The sequence below is a fragment of the Sorex araneus genome, chromosome 1 (genome assembly GCF_027595985.1).
Source record: "Sorex araneus isolate mSorAra2 chromosome 1, mSorAra2.pri, whole genome shotgun sequence".
Classification (NCBI taxonomy): Eukaryota; Metazoa; Chordata; class Mammalia; order Eulipotyphla; family Soricidae; genus Sorex; species Sorex araneus.
Window position 1 is genome coordinate 194,384,446 of NC_073302.1, and position 15,505 is coordinate 194,399,950.

Genomic DNA, 15,505 nt, shown 5'->3' on the forward strand with positions numbered 1-15,505 from the left:
TTTAATTTTCCAAGCTCTGTAACAAAAGACCACACGTTCTTTAACACACATGAGGACAAGAGGCCGAGCAGTGGCCCCTATGACACCCGGACGAGGCCTGCAGCCTCTCTGGCTAGAAACCGCTGGCACCCCTAGGTGGACCCAGCCTCAGGCCCCGCCCAAACTGGCTCCCAGATGCACACCTCAGGGGCGCCACACGGAGACCCTGCAAGATGCGGCTCTTTCCAGGTACCCTGCAGTGGCAGGGTGGAGCCGAAGTCCTGACATGACCCATGGGCAAGGGGCCCGCGGGGATGGGGCTACCCACACCCCACGGCGGGCAGCCAGGTCACACGCAGGATGACAGCTGCTTCTTCTCTTCAAACTGCTTGTCCACTGCCAGCGAGAGGGCCTGGAGGAAGCCCTCGATGGTGACCGTGGGGGCCTGGAAGGAAGGGCAGCAGGTGGTCTGGGTCCTCTAAGGGCCAACAGCCGCCCTGCGGGGTGCAGGGCTGAGGCGCTGAGCTGGACAAGGACAGCACAGGGCTCACCTGGATGTACAGGGCGTGGGCCAGGAAAGGCAGCTTCCGCAGGACGCGGCCACTGAGACCCTCACTCTTCCTGTGGGCAGGAGACTTGTCTGTGATGGGCGGCCGAGAGCCCAGGACCTGCACCTCTACTCCTGCCCCAACCCTTCCTCCACCTTTCCCAAGCCCCCTACCTGGGGCTCCCCGGAGCCCCCAGTCTGGCTCACCTCAACAATCCCTGCTCCCATGGCAGGTGACACCATGAACCTCCCCCCTCCCCCTAGCCACGAAAGCCACAGCATGCATGGCTTCCTTCTGCCCACTTGCCAGGCCCTGCAGCTGATGCTAAGGGCCCCCTGGCGCCCCCGGCCGCACCTGGAGATGTCGCTCAGCAGCAGACTCAGCCTGGACACGTTGTTCTCGATGAAGCCGATCATCTCCAGCTCACGCAGCGTCAGCAGCTGCTGCCGAGGGTAGATGATCTGGCACTGGGGGACAGGCGGTCAGGGCAGAGCAGTCTCTTGGGGATGTCCTGGTGTCCAACCCTGGTGGTGGGGCCTGGCTGTTCCGTACCCCCCACCCCGCCCCTGACCAGGTCGAGGCCCACCTTCATCAGCTCCTCCAAACAGGAGAGGTAGATCTTGAAGATGGCAGCGGCTGAGGGCGGCCCGATGTACTGCCTGATGTCCGCGCGGTCCACGAAGGCCAGGTCGATCTTCTCGGTGATGTTGGATGTGGTCAGGATCACCACGTTGGAGTGTCTAGAGGGGCGTGCGTGCTCAGGGCTGCACCCCCCCTTCCCTTCACCCACCCGCGTCTTCCTGGCAGACCACGCCTGGGCTCCAGCACTGGGAGCTGGAGAGGGGACGGAGGGTTGTACCCAGACCGCACCTCTGGATCTGGTCGATCTGGGTGAGGACTGCGTTGACCACGCGAATGGCGTCGGAGGGCTCTGCGCTCGCCCTGCTGGCGCTGCGGGCGGCGGTAAGGCTCTCCACCTGCAGGGCAGCACGGTCAGCGTGTGTCCAGGCTCGAGTGTGCGTGCATCTTGGGCCCACATGTGTATGTGTGTCCGTGTGCATGTGCCCACACAAAGCATGCATGGGTGCGTGTCTATGTATACAGACGCACGTCTGCCCACTCACAGATCTGAACGCATATGCGGTGTGGTATGTGCATGTGTGGTGCCTCTGGCCAGGGCCTTAGCTGGTGGGTCCCACCTCGTCAATGAGCACAAACACCAGCCCGTCTTTGTCGTCGATTATGTCCTGAATCTTCTGGAACATCTTGGTCACCAGCTTGCCACTCTGGAGGGGAGCGCAGGGCTCAGGGGCTGCCAGAACCCCTCATGCCCATCACCTGCTGCTCTCAGCAAAGGCCTGTTGGGCCCACTTCCTGGGGGACTCCAGGCTGCCTTCCTTTCCCTGCAGCTGGCACAGTGCCAGGGAGGCACCAGGGCACAGTCTTCCCCGCAGGCCCCTCATCCACCTCCCCGAGCTCCCGGGGGACCCTCTCTGGGCGGCCTCACCTCTGAGAACCACTTGGAGAACAGGCTGTGGCTGTTGATCTCGATCAGCTGTCCGTACCGGAACCTGCACGACACAGACCGTGCCCTTCTCACCACCCCCACCCGGCCCCAAAGAAGCAGGCAAAGGCTGAACCAGACAGTACCTCAGCCTGGCTGCAGCCGGTGCCAGACCAAGAGGCAGATGCAGCCCCCACCCAGGGTGGAACCACGAGTCACCAGCACAGACTCGCTTCCAGGCTCTGCAGCTTGGGGCACTACCACCCCGTAAACTCCCCTGGCCAAGGCAGAAGTGACAGCCCCAGCCCAGCACTCGGCTGGGCAGGGAAGCCCACGGGAGGGGAGAGGTGGCTGCATCCCTGAATCTAGGGCAGTAGGGACAAAAGCGCGGGGGGGGGCGGCATGAGAGGGATGGACAGACCCACAGCCAGAACTACTACAGAGAGGGCTGGGGATCAAGTCCTGGAGGGTAACCCAGGCCCACTCCTGGCTTTCTGCTTTGTCTAATCCTGGCCAGTGTGAGCACAGGGGTGAGGAACCCACAGGGAATGGCCAGAGCTTCAGAACATTCCAGAAAGCACTGTTCTGGAGGGTCACAGCTAGAGCTCCAGAATGTTCCAGGAAGTGCTGGCCCTGTGTCTCGAGAGCATGCGCATGAGCAGCTCTAATCAGGTCATGTGGCCCTCAAGGAAAGGTGCAAGACACTGACCGGACAAGGGTCAAATGAGGCAGGTGTGATGGGTGGACTCCGCCCTGGGGCCCCGGGGCCAGCAGTGCCCCATTTGAGTAGGGATGCAGGCACTTCTGCCGCCACGTACCTGCCGGAGAGCCGAATGCTCAGCTTCTGGGCCAGAGCTTTGCACAGTGATGTCTTCCCGGTCCCCGGAGGCCCTGGAATGGCCATGGGGGTGAGGGGGTGGTCAGCAGCAACTCAGCGGGAGGCCCCACCCCGTCCCCCACCCGCCTTGCGGTGAGTGTCCAGCCCTACCGTGCAGCAGCACCACACGGTTCCAGGCCACCAGGTTGCTGTCCACCTTCTTGTCTGAGAATAGCAGTGTCGTCATCATGTAGTCCAGGAGCTGGCGGGGGGGGGGGGGCACACAGGGCACTGAGGCTTGGGGACTGAAGGGGAGGGAGATGGGAGAGGGAGCAAGAGTGCGGGCTCGCAGGTGGGGGCCGGGGCCTGTATCCAGTGGAACATGTGGGACACCCGGCACAGGCCTCATTGTGTTGGGGATCTCCCAGGGGTGGCCCAGGTAGGGTCCCTGAGCTCAGGGGGTGGGGAACGGGCTGTCCCCTGGCAACCCCTCTCCTGTGGGGTTCCTTAAAGGTCAGAGCCCAGGGCACGGCACTGGTGAGCAGTCTCCATGCACCCTCCAAAGGTGGGGCCGGGCACAACACCCCCATGATCACGGGACTGGGCAGGAGCAACAACTCACGTGTGACTTCACCTCTGCATCATACACGAGACTTTCCCAGAGCCCGTGGAACTCGGCTGTGGGGATGAGAGCCCAACACGGGGCAGGTGACAGGCCTGAGAGGGGACCTCCCCCCACCCCTGCCACACACACACACACACACACACACACACACACACACACACACACACACACACATACACACACACACACAGTCCCCTAAGGCACAGCACAGGCATCACACCCACTCCTGAATACACAGCAGTGGGAGCTATTCCTGGGCGGTACCCATGGCAGGGGGCGCCGAGGCCTGACTAACCACACACAGCCCAGGGCTGGCCCCACACCTGCCGGCAGCACCCAGTGGTTGGCGGCGACGATGCTCTCAGCCTCTTCCTCCAGGTTCTCGCCGCTTGGGCCGTCCTCATTCAGCTGGAAGATGTGGAGTGCCACGGTGCAGGCGCTCAGGTCGATGGGCTGTGGCAGAAGAACGCAGTGGTGGGAGCTCGACCAGGCCCTGCAGGCTCAGGCCTGCCTATGCCCAATGCACGTCCTCTCCCCTCTGCCCAGAAAAACTAGTGCAGCCCTGGCCACCAGGCACCAGCATGGCCACACCAGAGACAGCCAGCACTGCTGTGACAGGCATCTCAGGCCCAGCATCACCCATGCCCTAGGCTCTGGGCTGCCTCGGGATGTTGCACCTGCTCTCTGCCTGCTTGCAGGTGGCACAGTCCCCCTCCCAGCTGAGCCCCGGGTGGCATGTTATAGCTACTTCCCTTGGGCTGGCACTGAAGGAGCAGGGCTGAGCATAAGCTCTGCACACAGATGGCTCTAGATCTGTCCTTGGTACTGCTGGTTGGTTTCAGGGCTGCGGCAGCCCCTATCCAGCCCACGCAGTAAAGACAGAGACCCCAAAAAAAAGAAAGAGATGAAGAGCCCACCCTGAGTCTTCCACAAGCCACCGTGGACAAGGCTTCAGTCGCTATAACATCTTTGTTCTGTGATGGGGACACCCAGCTGTGCTCAGAGATGACTCCTGAGCAGGTCAGAGAACCACTTACGATGCCCAGGAATGAATGTGGTCCTCTGGGTACAGAGAGAAGCCCTTAGAGCGGCACTGCCCCTGGGCCCTAGTGGGAGCGCCCACAAGGCCAGGCGGACTCCTCCCACAACCCAGACAAAACCAGCCAAGGCAGCAGCAGCTGCAGCCACTGAGCTCTCTGGGCCCTGCTCTCTGGGTCTGACCTCAAGTGGCAGTTCAGGACGGAGCCTCTGACGCCCACCCTGGCTCCATCACCTGGGGGTCTTTTGCCTTCAGCTCCGTATCCACGATGGCCACTGACTGCACGTTCCTGCTCAGAAAAGGGTCGTCAAACTCCGTCCAGGTGTAGTCCCCGAACACGATGCTGTGTCGGCTGAGCAGCTTCCGGACGCTCTGCCTGATGTCGTCCTTCCTGGCGGTGCTGCGGCCGGCACAGAGCATAAGGGGTCAGAGGGCTGTGGGCGTGCGAGGGCTGGCATGCGTGCACAAGGCAGCTCAGGAACGTGCGGAGGCGCAGGGCGCGTGCCTGCGTGCAGGGCGGGGGGCGTGCAGTCTGCACCAGACCGGGGGTGGGGGGGGTGGGGGGGTGTTGCGTTTCCCGGCGACCCTCCGGGCTGCCCCCGCCCCGCCCCTCCCCGGGGCGACCTGCAGCCGCGCTCGGTCGTGGCTCGGGGAACCGCGCGGGGTCGCGCTCACCTGCCAGCGCGCTGGTGCACCTCCACGTGCACGGCGGGCGTGTCGGTTACGCAGGGCAGCGCCTGCTTCAGGTCACCCACGGCCTCGTCCATGGCGCCGTCGGGGCGGCGGGGACCCGCCCAGAGAGTGGCCGCTGTCGCTCAAATCTGCCGCGCTGCCCTGACCCGGAACAACTCGTGGCTGCGGGCGGGGCACTTCCGGCCGCGGACGGGCCACTTCCGGCGGCGGCAGAGCCACTTCCGGCGCGCTGCGCCCTCGGCGGAAAAGCGGGCGCGGGAGGAGGCAGCGGCGGCGACAGGGCTCCGACCGCGCCATGGGCAAGAAGCACAAGAAGCACAAGGCCGAATGGCGCTCGTCCTACGACGGTGGGACCCGGGCGGAGGGCGCGAGATCAGCTCTAGACCCCGGGGTCGTCGCCGCTGGGCGGGCCGGTGGTGTCTGCGATCTGAGAGCGGGGCGGGGCCTGACGCTGGGGGCGGAGCTTCCCGCGCGCCGGGGGCGGGGCCACCTGCCTGTTGGGGCGGGGCCTGAGGCCGGGGAACCGGCACGCCGGGGCGTGGCCTGAAGCCGGGCCGGGGCATCCTGCACGCCGGGGCGGGGCCTGAGGCCGGGGAACCGGCACGCCGGGGCGTGGCCTGAAGCCGGGCCGGGGCATCCTGCACGCCGGGGCGGGGCCTGGCGCGGGTGGGCGGTGCGGGAACCCAGGTTGGTTGCGGGCCCTAGAGCAGCTGCTGACCCTGCGTCCCTAGACTACCCAGACAAGCCGCTGGAGAAGCCTCTGAAACTGGTGCTGAAGGTCGGGGGCAGTGAGGTGACGGAGCTGTCGGGTTCGGGTCACGATTCCAGCTACTACGACGACCGCTCGGACCACGAGCGCGAGCGACACCGCGAGAAGAAGAAGAAGAAGAAGAAGAAGGCGGAGAAGGAGAAGCACCTGGACGACGAGGAGCGGAGGAAGCGCAAGGTGCGCCGGGGCCCGGGCCGGCTCGGGGTGTGGGCGCCCCGCGGGCCGGTGCCACAGTCTCCTCTCTGCAGGAGGAGCGCAAGCGCAAGCGCGAGAAGGATCACGGGGACTCGGAGGCCGAGACCGACGTGTTCGAGCCGGGCAAGAAGGTGGAGGTGGAGCCGCCCCCAGACCGCCCCATCAGAGCCTGCCGAACGCAGCCAGGTGACTGGATCATGTCCAGGGATCGCAGACGCGTGCCCAGGGGGCGAAGGGGGTGCAAATGCATGTTCTGGAGCTTGGGGAGCCCACAGAACGAAGACACGGGTCCAGGGGGCAGAGACGCAGGTCCAGGGGTTGCAGATGCTGGTACAGGAGGGCGGAGATGCGTGTCCAGTGAGTGCAGATTCATGTCCAGGGGGCGGAGACACGTGTTCAGCAGGTGCAGATGCATGCCCAATGCACGGAGACGCGTGTCCAGGGAGAGGAGATGCATGTGCAGGGGGCAGAGACGTATGTCCATGAGGTGCAGACCTGTATCCAGTGGGTGCAGATGCGTGTCCAGGGGGCAGAGATGTGTGTCCGGCAAGTGCAGTTGGGTGTCCAGGGGATGCCAGGGGATGCAGACAGGTGTCCATGGGGCGCAGACCTGTGTCCATGGGGCGGAGATGCGTGTCCAGGGGGCGTGTTCAGTGGGTGTAGATGTATGTTCAGAGGGTGGAGATGCATATCCAGTGTGTGCAGGGGGCCGAGATGGGTGTCCAGCAGGTGCAGATGCATGTCCAAGAGGTAGAGACGTGTGTCCAAGGACTGCAGGCCTGTGTCCAGGGGGTGCAGATGCATATCCAGGGGTGCTGATACGTGTCCAGGGGAGAGATGCGTGGCCAGGGGGCACAGACCCGTGGCCAGGGTGTGGCTCCTACTCTTTGGATCCATCTGGCCTGGGCTGTTACTCGGTGCGATCCCTCTCCCGCAGACTGCCTTGGGCACTCACTGTGTGGGGATCCACCCCGGCCAGAAAAGCCTCCCCACACTGTTGGCTGGGTGTGGGTGGACACCCAGGCCCTCCTTTCTTGGTGCTACTGGTCAGGGAAGCTCCTGGAGGAAGTCAGCGTGTGGGTGCCCGGGAGGGCTGGGCCCTAGCGAAAGGGCATATGGGGGGACCAGTGCTTTCGGGGGCCTGTGGCACCGGGCAAGGAGCACGTCTGCACACCTGGGCCGATGGCCCCATGCTCTGCACCAGGGGTGTCTCCTGGGCAGCGGCTCCTCATCTGACTAGCTTGAGCAGGCTGGACGTGGCGGGCCTTGATGGTCACGAGGTGGGGACCCAGGGTGAGGCTGGGTTCGGGGGCATGGGAAGCAGACAGGCTGCCGCTGTGTCAGGATCTGAGCCAGAAGCCCTGGGCACTGGGGGCCACTCTGCCCGACCTGGCCCGTGTGGGTGCCCTGAGCCCACGCTGACGGTGCTGGGCTGGTTGTCGCCACTGCAGCCGAGAACGAGACCTCGCCGATTCAGCGCCTGCTGGAGCACTTCCTCCGCCAGCTGCAGAGGTGTGTGGGTGCGGCTGGGTGGCTGTGGGGTGGTGGTGTGTGGGAAGGTGTGGCCGGGTGGCTGTGAGGTGGTGGTGTGAGTGGGCAGTGGTGTGTGGGTGCGGCCAGGTGGCTGTGGGGTGGTGGTGTGAGCGGGCAGCGGTGTGTGGGTGTGGCTGGGCGGCTGTGGAGTGATGTGAGTGGGCAGGACGGGCACTCTCCAGCATAGGCCCAAGAGGTGGATGTGGCCTCCCACCGGAACCAGGGGCTAGTGAAGGAGTTTGAGGGAAAGTCACCACATTCTGCAGTTCCGGAACGTTCCTCTGCTCTCCAAGCCACAGACTGGTTGAGCCCATCATATGGGCCATCGTCCTGCCAGCTGGGGCATCACTTACGGGCCTGAGCTTCACAGCTTCCTGCCCTCCACCGGGACGCCTCTGTTTGCAGGAAAGATCCTCACGGGTTTTTTGCTTTTCCTGTTACGGACGCCATTGCTCCCGGATACTCGATGATAATAAAGCACCCGATGGATTTTGGCACCATGAAAGACAAGATCATTGCAAACGAATACAAGTCGGTCACAGAATTTAAGGTAACCAGCTGCCGTCGGGCGCTTGCTCTGGTGTGGTGGGGCTGAGGGCTGGCTGCAGGGACAGGGTCCAGGCTGCTCGGCTAGAGTCTACTTCAGGCCTGCCTGCGGCAGCACAGGACACGTGTGGTGACCAAGAGTCTCCAGGGCGGCCTCGGACGCCTGTTCCAAAGCTGTTTTCCAGCTCTTAGCTCCTTCTCACCCACTAGGGTTTGTTTCACTGGCTTTCGAACACTTGTTTTGTTTTGTTTGTTTTTTCTTTTTATTTTGGGTCCAGGCTCAGAGGCTGCTCCTACGTCAGTGCTCAGGGTATCCATGTAGTGTCAGGGAGGAGCCAGGTTCTGGTGTATGCGGGATGCACTGCAGCCCCTGGGCCCTCCCTGGCCTCCTGGGCTGAGATTTACCTTGCCTGAGTTCCCAGCTCCTGACGGCAGAGGCTTCTGGGTCTGGCAGCTTTGGAGAATGTGCCATTGCGTGTTCCTCCTGGGTCCTTGCTCCCAAAGGATCTGCTGCCCTGCAGGAGCAGCAGGAGCGGCTGGAGGAGGGCACAGATGACGGAGACACCACCAGGGCCTTCACTGACTGCAGACGCTCCTGCCTTGTGGCTGGTGGCAGGCTCCAGGGCTCATGAGGACACCGTGTCTCAGCCCAGCCTGGCCTCGCACAGCATGGCAGCCAGCAAGGCAGCGTGGCCGTGGCTGGGTCACACAGCTGTGGAGTCCTGGTGGGGGGATCACAAAATACTCAGAACTGTCAACTGTTTTTATTTGTTTACTTAGTTTATTTCCTGCCTGCATTTCCAAGACCGGACCTGGGTGTTATCCACCTGGTTATCCCCATGCCTGGGGATCAGGCATGCTCTTATAGAGAACGTTTAGCTGACTGCAAAATGACTGCAAAATCAGAGCAGTGAAAACGTTGCCCATCAGACTTGTGTTTAGGGTCCAGCTGGTGGTTTTAATTTTCTGTGTGAGGGGTGGGGGGTCTGGTGACTGTTCACACAAAAATCAGCCCCCCAGCACACCCTGAGGCAGAACTGCCCGGGGCTTGTGATCTGCACTTGGCCTCGGACAGTCTTTGCTTTCAGAGTTTTAAAAACGCTAGTGGGGGTTGGGGCCGGAGCGATAGTAGAACAGGTAGGGCGTTTGCCTTGCATGCAGCTGACCCCCAGCATCCAATATGGTCCCCCAAGTAACAGCAGGAGTAATTCCCGAGTGCAGAGCCAGGAGGAACCGAGCATCGCCCACTGTGATCCTGAAAGCCAAACTATAAAAAGCCAATAGGGCGAGAGCTCACGCTGGGTGCACCCGTTTCCAGGCTGACTTCAAGCTGATGTGTGACAACGCCATGACCTACAACAGGCCTGACACCGTGTACTACAAGCTAGCCAAGAAAATCCTGCACGCCGGCTTCAAGATGATGAGCAGAGTAAGGGCCCACATGCAGGGCTGCCGCCGCTCGGCGAGTGCATGCCTGCCTGCACAAAACTCACGGCACCACGCCTCCATCCATCCACCCGGCCTCAGCGTAGACCCCTGGGCCACCCCTTTGTCCCGAGTGTGGGATTCGACCCAGACACTTCCCCTCCCTAACCCTGCCTCTGCTCCAGTTGTGGCTTTTCCATAGGCTTGGAAAGTTCCAGATCTGGTGTGCTTGTGCCCAGGGCATCTCTAGTTGGCAGCCAGCCCTGTGGGTTTGTGGTCGAGGCGGCCTCTCTGCTCCCTGTTGGCTGTCTGAGGGACTGCCCAGATCCGCCCATGGGCCTGGCTGCATCTGTGCCCTCTAGCTCCTGTCCCCGTTACCCCCCACCCCCGCTCTGCTCACTGCCAGCCACCCTGAGCGGGCCCCCTCTTCCCGTCGCATGTGGAGGTCAGCTGGAGGCCGGGGCCTGGCCATGCCCATCCATCATCGCCATGGCGCCTGGCTGTGAGGAGGGGCCAACCCCTGGCGCTCTGTCCTTTCTGGTTCTAGGAGCGGCTGTTAGCTCTGAAGCGCAGCATGTCGTTCATGCAGGCCATGGATTTCTCTCAGCAGGCAGCACTTCTGGGCAGCGAGGACACGGCTGTGGAGGAGCCTGTGCCCGAAGTTGTCCCCGTGCAAGTAGAAGCTGCCAAGAAGTCCAAAAGGCCGAGTAGAGAAGTGACCAGGTAAAGGCCGGCCTGCCCTGGCCGCCGAGCAGTGAGGCAGCCATGCACGTAGCTCTCCAGGGACATACAGTGGTACTCCCTGCACGTGCACACAGGAAGACGTACACACGTGCACAGGTACATGTGCACACGCATATAGAGGCACATGGATGCAGGCGCACGTGTTAGATGGACACAGGTTTGTGTTAGATGGATGTGGGCACATGTGTTAGGCATGGGCACACATGCGTTAGATGAACTCAACATGTACACACATTAGATGCAGGCACAAGTGTTAGATAATGCAGGCACATGTGGTAGATGTGGCACATATGCACTCCCATGTTAGATGATATGCACACACATGTGTTAGAATGGATGTAGGCATGCATGTTAGATGGATGCGGGCACATGTGTTAGGCGTGACACATGCATGCACACACGTTAAATGAAGAAATGTTAGGTGGATGTGGGCACATGTGTTGGACATGGACATATGCACACGTGTTGGATGCAGGCACATGTGTTGGATGCAGCACATGAGCACACATACGTGTTAGATGGATGTGGCACATGCACACACATGTGCGTCTGTACCACAACGTGTGCGTATGTGTGCAGTGAGCCTGGCAGCCTGCGGAGCTACTGAGACCATGCCCTGGCTTGCACCTGGAGTAGGCAGCGCTTGGCGTGAGGGTAACGTGATGGTGACGTGATGGGCAGGAGCGCTGGAGTCTCTGGTGCCTGGGGGAGGGGTGGCCACACTGGCCCCCACTGGGCTGCTGCTCGCTGATGGCCATGCGGGCAGCCACTCCTCATCCATTTTGGCACAGCACGGGCCTCGGCGCTGCCCCCACCCTGCTCCTGACCTCCTTCCTGCCGCTGCTGCGTTCGAGGGGCTTGTCAGTGGGCTCGGGACACTCAGCCTCCCACAGCGCCTGGGAAGGCGTCCACCTGCTTCCAGGACCTTCTCAGGAGAGGTCATCGTGCTTGGGTGCTGCCCTGAGGCCAGCATCCCGGGGCTGTCCACTGGCCAGACAGGCTCTGCCCGGCCCCACAATGCGCGTCCCTCCACAGCTCCATATTCGAGCCTGAGGGGAGCGCCTGCAGCCTGACAGATAGCACCGCCGAGGAGCATGTGCTGGCCCTAGCCGAGCACGCGGCCGACGAGGCACGCGACAGGGTCCACCGCTTCCTCCCAGGCGGCAAGGTACGGGCTGTGGTGCGGGCCAGGTACCTTGGGGTCTCCAGCTGTGTGCGGGTGCTCCCTAGCTGGCAGCTCCCCCCAGCCAGAAGCCCAGAATGAAGGTGAACAGGGAGCACCCCAGGAGGGGCTCAGGCACACGGGGTCTCCCCAGGAGGGGCTCGGGCTCAGAGGGGGTCTCTGGGAGGGGCTCAGGCTCAGGGGGTCTCCCCCAGGAGGGGCCCAGGCACACGGGGTCTCCCCGGGAGGGGCATCTCCTGGTCGCCTTCCTGGGGAGGTCCGGGCTGCAGTAGGTCTGGTGAGATCTCAGCACCCATAGCCCTGCTGTGTCCCTCACACTGGTCCCTGCTGCACAGCACTGTCCCCATGGGTGACCGTGCCGTCTCCACCCATTGAGCCCCTGTGCCTGGACCAGCATGTGGCCTCGGCAGCTTGGCCTGCCGCCCTGCCCTCCTGCTGGCCGCTGCGTGGACTTGAGCTGTGGGAGCCCTGCACCCTGGCTGCCTCCTGCCCACATGGCTCTGGCGCCCCTGATGGGTTCCGGGGTGTCCTGCCCGTGCGGTGCTGGCCGGGCCTCGGGCACCAGGGAAGGGGGGAGTCAGACCCCCTCCTGGCCAAGCTTTAGTCAGGCTCCAGGGGCGCACTGCTTTCTTGCAGATGGGCTACCTGAGGCGCAGCGGTGACGGCAGCCTGGTCTACAGCGTGGTCAACGCCGCCCAGCCCGACGCCGACGGTGGGCACCCCCCGCGCTGTGGCCCTGGGGTGAACACTCTAGGGCAGCATGCCTGGGGTAGACTCTGAGGGCACACTTCTGGGGATTGGACACTGCAGAGTGGCGTGCCTGGAGTGGACTCTGAGGGCACGCTTCTGGGGACGGGGCTCTTGAGGGCGGTGTGCCTGGGGTGGACGTCCAAGTACACGCTGCCGGAGCCCCTGGTTGGGCCCAGGCTGGGCTCTGAGTGCAGCCAGCCCAGACACGAGGCATTCTTGGCACCTGCTGCCGCCCCTGTGGCTGGGGTCAGTCTCCCAGACTCTCCCTGAGGACCCAATCCGGAGCCGTTGTGTGGGGGGAGGTGGCTCCTGTGGGTGACAGAGCTCACGGTTGCCCTTCCCAGCTCCCAGCAGCCTCTGTGAGGCCGTGTGGACGTGCTGACAGGATTCTGGGCTCTAGCTGGAGCGAGCCCCGGTGGTCCCCAGGGAGACCTAAGTCGGGCTGCTCGTGGTCAGAAAGGCCTAGATGGCCAGTGCCCTGGGGACGAAGCCCACGCAGGACTCCTGGGCGGTGCTGCATGTGGGGATGGAGGCTGGACCAGGCACTCACTGACCCCCCGCCCCCATGCCTGGCCTTGCAGAGGAGGAGACCCACCCCGTAGACCTGAGCTCACTGTCCAGCAAGCTGCTGCCTGGCTTCACCACTCTGGGCTTCAAGGATGAACGGCGCAGCAAAGGTGGGTATCCCTGACCACGGCCCTCCGTGGAGGGAGTCCCTGAGAGCTGGGGTGGCCCAGCAGAGGGGTCCCAGAGCGCTCGGGCTGGGGGACCCATGGGGGAGGCTCTGCCAGCAGGGCCAGTTTCCACTTGAGCTGCACTTTGTGCTTGCTTCAGAAAGAACCTAGACGTGAGTGTGTGTGCCAGTGTACTGGCGTCTGTGTCACCCTGTGTATGTGCTATGCATGTGTATAGTGGGGCACATCATCCTGTGTGTTCATATGTTTTGGTCATGTGTTCAAGGGTGCATCACCCCATGTGTGCATGCTGGACGTGTGCATACTGGACAGGACACATGTCTGTGCATGTGCTGAGTATGTGTGTACACCCTGGCATATGTTACCATGTGTATGCAGGGCACATGTACATGTGGGCATATGTCATGTCTGTGTGTGCTGGGCACGTGTGCCTGTACACTGGACACATGTCACATCTGTGTGTGCTGGGAATGTGTGCACCAGGACACATGTTACTATGTGTGTATGCTGGCACGTCACCATGTGTGCACGTGTACCGGGCACACACTAGTGTGCATATCCTGGCCCACGATGGGTGTGGTGTGTGTCAGTCTGCACGCACATGTATGTGTGTATTGTCAGCAGGGAATAGGCTTCTGCCCCCACCCAACCCCAGTCTGCTGTCCCTGTGCCAGTGCTGGGTGTTACTGTCACGTGGGAGGCGAGTGCCTGTCTCCCTCATGGATTTTCTGCCCCATCTTGACTGGAGATGTGTCCATGGTATTGCGCGTGTCACACGACACACGTGTCACATGACGCACGTGTCACGGCTTTCCGTGTCTGTCACTCTGGATCTGTTCTGGCACCTGGTGCTGTCTCGAGGTCACTGCTGCCCTCAGCTGGCTGTCCTGGCTCCTTGCAGTCTGGGGGCAGCTGGCTGCAGGTGTGCAGTGCTGCTGGGCTCTGCCGAGCGACCCCCAGTCCCTGCTGCTGCCACCTTGGGCCCCGATTGTGACTGGGGCTCCCCTACCTGCTTCGTGGTGCCGGAGAGAAAACAGCTGGCACCTAGGGTGCCCCTGGCATCTAGTATAGAGCCCAGGGCCCTTGGGGTCTGGGCGGGGCCTCAGGGGTCTGGGCGGGGGCGGGGCACCCACCTGCGCTGTGTGCTTGCCGCAGTCACCTTCCTGTCCAGCACTAGCACGGCGCTCTCCATGCACAACAACTCCGTGTTTGGAGACCTCAAGTCGGAGGAGACGGAGCTGCTCTACTCGGCCTACGGGGACGAGACGGGCGTGCAGTGTGCGCTGAGGTGAGTGGCTGGGCACTCCCGCCCTCGAGGTGACTCACCAAGGCCGCCTGAGGCTTGGCTCACCGGGCTGGTGACTGCCACCCCACGCTGGACGTGGCTCTCAGTGCAGAGCCGCGGCCACGGGGGCATCCATGGGAGCAGGGGCCTCTGCTTCAGCCTGCAGGAGTTCGTGAAGGACGCCGGGAGCTACAGCAAGAAGCTAGTGGATGACCTCCTGGACCAGATCACGGGCGGGGACCACTCGCGGGTGCTCTTCCAGCTGCGACAGGTGCCATCATGCGCCCTCCCCACACGCAGGGACCCCTTCCCTACTGACTGTGCCTTGGCCCTTGTCCAGCGGGCTGCCCGCAGGGGAGGGTGAGCCTGCTGTGCCTGCCCGCCTCACGGCCCTGGACACAGTGGCCTGTCCCTCTGGCTGCCTACTTGGGTCTGTGTTTGTTGGGCCGCACTTGGGGGTGCTCAGGGCAGCCCTGGCGGGCTGGACTCGGGTGCTGGAGATGAGACCCTGCAGACTGTTTCACTGAGAGTCTTCCTCTTCTCCCAGCCTGGCCCAGGAAGGCTCCCCCCGGGCTCCAGCCAAGCTTTGTAAGGGCAGAGCCCAGTTCAGTCCCAGGAGCTCTGCACCCTGGGTGGGGGTCAAAGGAGAGCATACCCCGAAGGTCTTTGTCTTGCACATGGCTGACCCGGCTCTGCTCCCATGACCCCCCAGGACTGACCCTTGAGCATTGCTGGGTGGGCCCCAGACCCAAGTTTCATTGCTGTGGCTTGGAATCGGGGTCACGTGCTCACCAGGTTTCTGCACTGAGCAACTTCTCCAAAGACTCAGCAGCTCTGCTGGGCTCGTCCTGAGGCTTCTGTGACCTGCCTGTTCCCCCTATTTCCTCCTGTGCCTGTGTGTGTGTGTGTGTACATGTTTGTGCCTGCACATGCCTGTGTGTGTGGCTGTGCCCTGTGTGCATGTGTGTTCCTGTGCACATGTGTACTTGTGTGTGCATGTGTGCCTGTGCCCATGCGTGTTTGTATGTTTATGCGTCTATGCCCATGTGTGCATATGCCCCTGTGCCCAAGTATGTGTATATGTTTGTGTGTACATGTGCCCATGTGTGTTTGTGTACATGTGTGTGCCCGTATGTGCTTGTATATATGCATGTTCATATATGCGTGTGTGTACG

General features: G+C 62.6%; 2 protein-coding genes across 5 annotated transcripts in view; one reads left to right on the forward strand and one right to left on the reverse strand.

Moving 5' to 3' along the window:
* Positions 1-15,505, reverse strand: part of TRIP13 (thyroid hormone receptor interactor 13) — a 24,471-nt gene continuing 8,966 nt past the window's right edge. The window contains exons 3-15 of one of the 2 annotated variants that reach the window (XM_055117918.1): positions 5,188-5,346; positions 4,747-4,912; positions 3,797-3,926; positions 3,471-3,526; positions 3,020-3,110; positions 2,850-2,922; positions 2,035-2,098; positions 1,727-1,813; positions 1,398-1,504; positions 1,114-1,267; positions 882-994; positions 531-600; positions 1-424 (exon numbers count right to left, since the gene is read on the reverse strand). In XM_055117918.1, coding sequence (XP_054973893.1) covers positions 329-424; positions 531-600; positions 882-994; positions 1,114-1,267; positions 1,398-1,504; positions 1,727-1,813; positions 2,035-2,098; positions 2,850-2,922; positions 3,020-3,110; positions 3,471-3,526; positions 3,797-3,926; positions 4,747-4,912; positions 5,188-5,279 — 1,299 coding nt within the window. In that variant the 5' untranslated portion in view covers positions 5,280-5,346 and the 3' untranslated portion in view covers positions 1-328. Of the gene's footprint in view, positions 425-530; positions 601-881; positions 995-1,113; positions 1,268-1,397; positions 1,505-1,726; positions 1,814-2,034; positions 2,099-2,849; positions 2,923-3,019; positions 3,111-3,470; positions 3,527-3,796; positions 3,927-4,746; positions 4,913-5,187; positions 5,347-15,505 lie in introns of those variants that run through there. The other variant, XM_055117919.1, reaches the window with a different exon arrangement.
* The window catches only part of BRD9 (bromodomain containing 9), a 12,184-nt gene continuing 2,073 nt past the window's right edge, over positions 5,395-15,505 (forward strand). Inside the window, exons 1-12 of one of the 3 annotated variants that reach the window (XM_055147655.1) lie at positions 5,395-5,552; positions 5,937-6,151; positions 6,223-6,355; positions 7,621-7,681; positions 8,108-8,252; positions 9,567-9,677; positions 10,221-10,396; positions 11,453-11,585; positions 12,237-12,312; positions 12,932-13,027; positions 14,201-14,333; positions 14,490-14,601. In XM_055147655.1, coding sequence (XP_055003630.1) covers positions 5,501-5,552; positions 5,937-6,151; positions 6,223-6,355; positions 7,621-7,681; positions 8,108-8,252; positions 9,567-9,677; positions 10,221-10,396; positions 11,453-11,585; positions 12,237-12,312; positions 12,932-13,027; positions 14,201-14,333; positions 14,490-14,601 — 1,443 coding nt within the window. In that variant the 5' untranslated portion in view covers positions 5,395-5,500. The remainder of the gene's footprint in view (positions 5,553-5,936; positions 6,152-6,222; positions 6,356-7,620; positions 7,682-8,107; positions 8,253-9,566; positions 9,678-10,220; positions 10,397-11,452; positions 11,586-12,236; positions 12,313-12,931; positions 13,028-14,200; positions 14,334-14,489; positions 14,602-15,505) is intronic. The other 2 variants (XM_004621395.2, XM_055147661.1) reach the window with 2 other exon arrangements.